We start from the raw sequence: 7,895 nt of genomic DNA, 5'->3' as shown, positions 1-7,895 counted from the left end.
CACACACACACACACACACACACACACACACACACACACACACACACTTTCTTATACTCTCAAATTCCTTGCTTCTTTGTCCTTTCACTATTTAAGCCTTGCCAAACTCTAACCCTGGATTACTCCCACCATTTGCCTCATCTGATCCTACTTATGTGATGCTGAACAGAGCTGGTGGAAGTCTTGGAACTATGCTGATTAGATCTACTACAAATTTATGTGATCTCATTTCATCTGGGCCTTTATCACAGCAAGACAAAATTTTTATTCCTCCCAAATTGATTCTCTTTCCTTCTCTACAATAACTGTTTAAGCCATTTCTTTTCTTCTCAATATTTCACTATCCCTTCAGCCCTTCTCTACCAATACCCAGGTCATTCTCCATTTTTTTCTCAAAGTCAGTATGTGGCTCATTCTTTTCTTTTTCTCTTCGGTTCCTGCTCCTACACTTGGGGCCTTCAACATACACATTGATGCTCCCTGAAACATCCTAACCTCTCAGTTTCTCTATCTCCTCAGATCCCACGACCTGCTCCTCTACTCCACTTCAGCCACACACAGAGTTAGAGACACTTTGGATCTTGCCATCATCCACGTGTTCCATTTTAATAATGAAAAACTATGAGATTTCCTCCATCTGATTATAAACTATCATTCGACTTTCCCTATGCTTTACCCTTCCTAGGATTACTTTTCGTCATATCGTGACTTCTGATACCTATGGGTCTCATGTGACCATTATTTATTCCTATTCTGTATTCATTTCTTATTTCTCAATCTCAACCAGGTAGTTAACAAGTTCAACTTCAGAGTCTTTTATCCTTAAATGTCTTTTCCCATTTTCCCGATTTCCTACTCTTTCTTTGCCAAAATGCAAACTTGGATTGCTGTTACCGTCTGCCTCCTCTTCTACTCCTCAAATGCTGCTGTATAGAGTTACAAGGAGCTGCCTGTGTCTACTATACATTTGTTATCTAATCCCAGCTGGGCACTCATTGCAGCAAGGCAATCCTTTTCCTCTTCCTTAACTGATTCCTTATTCCACTGTCCACAGAGGCTTTTTCATATGTTATTGTTTCTTTTGAAACTTCCTTTTCCCCTTACCCTCTCAGCTGAGTTTCTTGCCTCATGCTTTACAAAACCAAAACAAAACTGGACTATCCAGTGAAACTCTACTGTAATTCCCTATTCTTCACTTGACAATCCAGTCTCCTCTTTTCACAACTGTTTGACCTCCCTCTCCACCACTGCCTCCTTTATTCCAGTCTCTAATGAAGAGATGATCTTTCTCTTCAGCAAGGCCAGTACTTCTAAATGGACCCTCAATCCCATCCCCTCCTGACTTCTCCATCATATTCTCTTCACTATTACTCTTATTCTATCTTGAATTTTCAGTTTCTCCTTATCTACTGGTTTCTTTCTTGTTGCCTACAAAGATATCAATTCTCCTTTGTTCCTAAAAACCCTCACTTAGGGTTACCCTTATTCTTTATCTTTCTTCTCCTTTAAAACTTCTTTAAAAATCATCTATACTCAGTCTTTCCACTTCTTCTCTCACTAATGCATTATTATCAGCCTTGCTGCTGTACCCTAAGGACCATGGAATTTTTCCATCTTAATGAAACAGAAACTTTCTGTATGTGTTATTTCCCATAATAGAATATGAGCTCCTTAAAAAGGGGAATATCTTGGTTTTCTCTTTGCATCCCCAGTGCTTAGCATGGTTCTTTGTAATAGTAAGCACTTCATAAATATTTTTTCATTCATTCTCATTTTCATTTTCTTTGTATTCCCCTATAATCTGACTTCTTGCCTCATCATTTAACTGAAAATTCTTCTCCAAAATTATCAACAATATCTTACTGGTCAAATTTAATAGCCTTGGGCCAGCTAGGTGGTACAGTAGATAGAGCACTGGCCCTGGAGTCAGAAGAACTTGAGTTCAAATCCAGCCTCAGACACTTAATAGCTGTGTGACCCTGGGCAAGTCACTTAACTCTGATTTCCTCTGTCCCTTACCCCCCCCCCAAAAAATTAATGGCCTCTTCTTTGTCCTTTTCCAACTTGAATTCTCTTTAATGCTTGACAATGTTGACCAAGATCTCTGTTTTCATGGCATTGATTCTCCTCCTACCTATCTGACCACTATTCATCTCCTTTGCTGATTCATAATCCTTGTCCTTTCCACTAACTATGGGTCTATCCCAGACCTGAGCCCTCTTCTCTCTTCTCTCAGTGCTCTTTGTCTCTTAGTTACCTGATCAGCTTTAATGGATCCAAATACAATCTCTACACAGATGGCTCCCAAGTCTATATATCTAGCACTGGTCTCCATTTTAAGCTCTAGTCCTGTATCAGTGACTGCACATAAGACATTTTGAACTGCATGTCCCGTAGACATCTCAAACTCTGTATGTCCTAGATAGAACTTATTATCTTTCCCCAAAACCAATCCTTCTTCTGAACTTCCTTTTATTATCTAATGTACCACTGTTCTTCTAGTCACTCAGATTCTTTAACTTGGTGTCATCTTTGACTTCTGCCTCTCACTCAGCTTACATTTCCATTCCATCACCCAATATTTTTGTCTGTGTCTCCACAATATCTCATAGACATCCCTTCCTTTCTATTCACACAGCAACAACCCCAGTTTAGGCCTTCATCACCTCTTCCCTGCATTATTTTTATAGCCTTTTCTTTGCTCTTCCTGCTTAAAGCCTTTCCTGACTCCAGCATATTCCCCACTCAGCTGCCAAATTGATTTTCCTAAATTTCAAGTCTGATTATTGATTCACTGTTCAGTAAACTCTGGAATTTCTTATTGCTTCTAGAATCAAATATAAATTCCTCAGTTTCACGTTTTAATCTTTTACTACCTGTCCCCTTCATGCCTTTCCAGTCTTCTTGAACTGTAATCCCCTCTTCAGACTTTGCAACCCAACCATACTAGCCTATTCACTGTGCAAAATAGTATAGCACTCTGTCTCCTGTCTCTTTGCACTGACTATCCTTCATGCCTGGAATGCACACCCTCCTCAATTCTGCTTTTTGAAATTTCTGGTTTCTTCAAGACTCAATTTAAATACCACCTTCTACATGAAGCCTTTCCTGGCACTCCGAGCTGCTAGTTCACCCTCTTCCAAAACTTGTAATTATTTTGTACACATTCCTTACATACTTATATGTATATACACATTGTTTCTCCAATTGAAATGTAAGTCCCTTGAGGGCAGGGACTGTTTCAATTTTTGTCCTTTTTTATCCCTAGTGCATAGCACATTGCCCATAACACAGTCAGCACTTAATAAATGATTGTTGATTGATCTCTTTGTGTTCTAGTCACATCTTATTCTTCCTGTATTTGCCATTATTTTTTTAAACCTAGGTACAGACTTTACATTTGTCCCTTCTTAAATTTCAGTTTTTGTATCCTGACAAAGCAAAGGCCAAATTGACTGTGAAGACTGAGGATGGGGATTGGCATTGGCATTTGGATAGTTTATGAATAGGGAGTATTTTCAAATTTTTTAAAAATTTAGGTTTTTCCATTGAATTAGAATTCATATTACTTTGACATCCAATCAATAATGTTCAAATAACTTTTATAATTAATATGTTCCAGAATCCTCCATTATTGTACATTGTTTTAACTTGAAGCTTCTTAATAGAGTGTTATATACTCTGTGATTCTTTAAGATAAAATTGAGGATGATGATACAGATCTTCATTAATCTCCCAGGAAACTACATTGTTTCCATTTTGAAATCATTGTTATGGGGTCAGATTACTAGATTATTTTGAGAGTCTCTGGTATATAATGCATGAAAAGTAATCTGCTACATGTCTAATGTAGAAATATGCTTGGCATAACATCATTTGTATAATTGGTATTGTATTTCTTGTCTTCTCAAAAAATTGGAGAGGGGGGTAAAGGGAGGGAGAGAATTTAGAACTGAAAATAAGAATAAAACAGAAATAATTTTTAAGAATGTAATCTGTTATGAATATAACCAACATTTGTGGGAGAATCTCTTTGGTCTTTGCAAGTAAAATGTAAACAAAACTTAGCTGCAGCATGGTCTAGTGGAAAGGACCCTGAATTTGCAGTCAGCGTTCTTGAATTTGTGCTTTGCATCTACCCCTACAATGAGATGTGTTTCAAAGGAAAAAATAAATGTTACTAGACACTGAAAAATAAAGTGATTATAAGCTGCTCTCAAGTATTACACAAACTCAATTGGGAAGAAGCAAAAATGGGACGTGTATTTGGGCATTTTTGACATTTACCTAATTTTATGCTTCCAATTCTGCCCCCAACCTGTGACTACCCCCAGCTACAGCGGAGTCAGTGGCCAGACCTCTTCCATGCAAGTTGTTTATTGATGTCTGAGCTTTCATTTTGTTATCTAGAACTGTTCTTTTTTTCAGGAGAGTCAAAGAAATGAGCTGCTTGAAACACTTTACAAACTTCCCATCCCTGATCCAGGAATGTCTGTCCATCTCAGTGTGGTAAGTGAGACAGACTACATGTCATTAAGAAGAAACAGTTTCATTATATAGTATTTAAAGGAAGACTTATTCAGATAGGATCATGGCTTTGAGTTTTTTAATGTTATTTTTATATTTTGCTTTTAAAAAGTACAATCATTTCAGAGCTTAGTTAAGTATGGGTATGGGGACAGGGAGAGTGCAGGGTGAAGGTGTTGGTGTTTTTTTATTGCAGTCTGCATACAATGATATAATGGAAAGAATTTGCTCAGAAGACCTGGTTTTCTAAGTCCTCTGATCCTGAATTCCAAACTTGTTAATCCCTAATTTTTCAATTCAGCAAATTTCTATTAACTCAATGTCTCAGGGTTGAAAGGGTTGTCAGAGGCCATTTAGTCCAACCTGTATATGAAACATGAATTTCCTCTACAACAATCTGTAGAAGTAAACCAACCTTTGCTTGAAATCTTTATGGGGGAGGGAGGTTGTTGGGGGGAGGGGATGGAAGAAGAGGCATGGGTGGAGGAAGAATTGGAGACCCACTACCTCCAGTCCCACTTTTTGTTAGGAAGTTTTTCCTTATATCAAGCCTAAATTTGTCTTCTTATCAACTTTACTTCATTTCTAATAGTTTTTATCAACAGAATAAATCTAATCCCTCTTTCCAGGTGACAACTCTAACATCACAAAGGCATATGTCATACATGGTTTGGCCTCTAGAAACAACATTGAAAACTTCTTGTTATCTCCAACCTCACTGATTTTCTGTGCCTAGTCTTTCTTTTAACAGTCTCTGCTCTGGACATGCCTTCTTCACATAACTGGTATCGCCTACCTGTTTTGGAATCTCTTTTACCTTGAACCTTCCATTCCAGAAACTTCCATTACTCACAGAACTTTACTAATTGGTGACTTCTCACCTGGGACATTCCTACCTGGGAAACCTATTATATGCTACTGAGAACCCATTCTTTCAGATAAAATCCTAGCTCATCGTCTGCATTGCTGAGCTGACCTGTTGTTTGGTCTGGAAGCAAAGTGTTCCTAAACCAGACTAAGAGGAGTGGCAAGTCTCTCAGAGGGTCAGCGATCTCTTTTCCTTTCCTGCCATTGCATGAAGACCATTTCATCCAAAGCCCCGATCCTCTCCTGGATGAATTGAGCCTGGGTCTTGCTGCTTCTGGAAGCTATGACCTAGATGTATCCCTTTTTGTATTTTGGTGACTGTCATCCAGGTGTATCAATTTCCCTGAACCTCTGTTCTCTTGATGTTCTTCTCATTTTCCTGGATTTCTCAAGTTAGGTCTTATGCCTCCCCTTGTGTGAATTAAAATGTGCCTGTAATAAAGACCTGTTGCTTTTAGCATTCCTGGCAGGTCTGCCTCTTCTGTGAAAATCTCTAAGTCTCCCAACCAGCTGGCATTCTCAGCACTCTCCAAAGTACTTTGTTTCATAATGGGAAGCATACTTCTGTTCTTTAAAAGATCTCCAATTTCATGGGTATGGACAAACCACTTGCTAATCACAGCCCCTTCTCACCTTAGTTGTTGCTTTTATGCATTCGGGGTGAAAAAAAAATTTCTCAGGTGCCAACTTTCTGGTAATGAGCCTTTTCTCACTTGGTTAGTCTGTTCCTTCAAAGTCAGTCTATCACCGAGCCCATACTTCAAGCTTTGCTGCCTTGGTGTGAGATCTGCCAGAGCTTGCACTTAACTGGCCTGACAATGGAGAGCAACTACACCCCATGATAAAGCTTCCAAAGAGAACTGCAGTAGAGGATGCATTTTCACATCTCTTCTTTGCCTTGGTTATTATAAATTCATACCATTCAGTTTTGATTATTTTGTTTTTCTGTCCATTTGTATTGTCATAGGCATTGTACATATGGTTTTCCTGTTTCTGCTTACTTCACTTTGAAGCAATTCATATAAATCTTCCCATGCTTCTCTGTAGTTGTAGTTATAGTTTCTTACAGTGTAGTGATATTCCATTACATTCATATAACACAACTTGTTTATCATTGCCCTATCAATGGGTGTCTAATTTTATTCCAGTTATTTGGTACTACAAAAAGTGTAGCTATAATTATTATAGTGTGTGTGGCCTTTCTTTATTGTCATTGACTTCCTTAGGGTATATAACTAGCAGTAGGATCTCTTAGTCAAAGAGCATAGACATTTTATTCACTTGTTTTTAGAATAATTACAAATTTCTTTCCAGAATGGTTGGAACCATTTTTTCTTTGTTTTGAAGGATGAAGTTAACATTCAGACAAGTCAGTAAGCTACTATCTGCTCAATTTTTGGCAGATAAGTCTGCCAAAAAGTTCCATTAGATGTCTGGATAATTGAAGTTCCTCCTTGCTGTTATATTTTACCTCAGTTTCAGGCTTGTGGTCTGTTTCTTGAATTCCTCATCGTTTTGTTTTGTTTTTTTCTATCCAGGTGGTGTCATATACTGTGATAACAACATTGCTTTTGTTTCTCCCTCCATTAATTGTCATCCAAATGCTCTCTACTGTGCTTCCACCTTCTACTTCCTGGATTTCCTCACATTATTGTACCTTCTTAACATAACTGCTACCCTACTCCCATTTTACCTATTCTATGTCTTTTAATATGTTTACTCATGCTTTTTATGTAACTTTTATTTTATTTTTAAAAATTAACATTCCTCTTTCTCTCTCATTCCTCCCCCTACCATGAAAGGAAAAAAAAATAAACAGACCTTTGTAACAAATATGCATAGTCAATCAAAACAAATTCCCACATTGACTATGTCCAAAAATATGTCTTATTCTGTACCTGCAGTCCATCGCCTCTCTTTCTAGGTGAGTAGTGTGGTTCATCATAAGTTGTCTAGAAATATGGTTGGTCATTGCATTGAACAGAGTTTTTAAGTCTTTCAAAGTGATTTGTCTTTACAGTGTTGTTGTTATTGTAGAAATTGTTCTTTTGATTCTACTTACTTCATCCTGCATCAGTTCATATAAATTTTCTCAGGTTTCTCTGAAACAATCCTATATCATTTCTTATGTCATGATGATGTTCCTTTACATTTATATACCATAATTTTTCTCAACTTATGGGCACTCCCTTTGTTTCTGATTCTTTGCTACAACAAAAAGAGCTGCTGTAAACATTTTTGTTCATATGGTTAATTTTCCTCTTTCTTTGATTTTTTTGGAGTACAAGTTTAGCAATGGTGTCCTTGGGTCAGAAAGTATGCAGTTTAGTGACTTTGGGAGCATAATTTCAAATTGCTTTCAAGAAAGGGTTGGTCAATTCACAGCCCTACCAGCAACTTGCCAGTATGCCTGTTTTCCCAAAGCCCCTCTGGCAATTCTGTTTCCTTTTTTGTTATCTTTATCAATCTGATATGTGGTATGCCTTCAAAATTGCTTTAAT

The 7,895-nt window shown here is 37.6% G+C and overlaps 1 protein-coding gene across 4 annotated transcripts in view; it reads left to right on the top strand.

The window, feature by feature from the left end:
- The window catches only part of LOC114047022 (DENN domain-containing protein 1A-like), a 702,955-nt gene that overhangs the window by 327,178 nt on the left and 367,882 nt on the right, over positions 1–7,895 (top strand). For all 4 annotated transcript variants that reach the window (XM_027867675.1, XM_027867672.1, XM_027867674.1 and 1 more), the window contains one exon: positions 4,429–4,509. In XM_027867675.1, coding sequence (XP_027723476.1) covers positions 4,429–4,509 — 81 coding nt within the window. The remainder of the gene's footprint in view (positions 1–4,428; positions 4,510–7,895) is intronic.

Source organism: Vombatus ursinus, unplaced genomic scaffold (assembly GCF_900497805.2).
Source record: "Vombatus ursinus unplaced genomic scaffold, bare-nosed wombat genome assembly UNPS02014786.1, whole genome shotgun sequence".
NCBI lineage: Eukaryota > Metazoa > Chordata > Mammalia > Diprotodontia > Vombatidae > Vombatus > Vombatus ursinus.
This window is presented reverse-complemented; position numbering and strand designations above follow the sequence as displayed.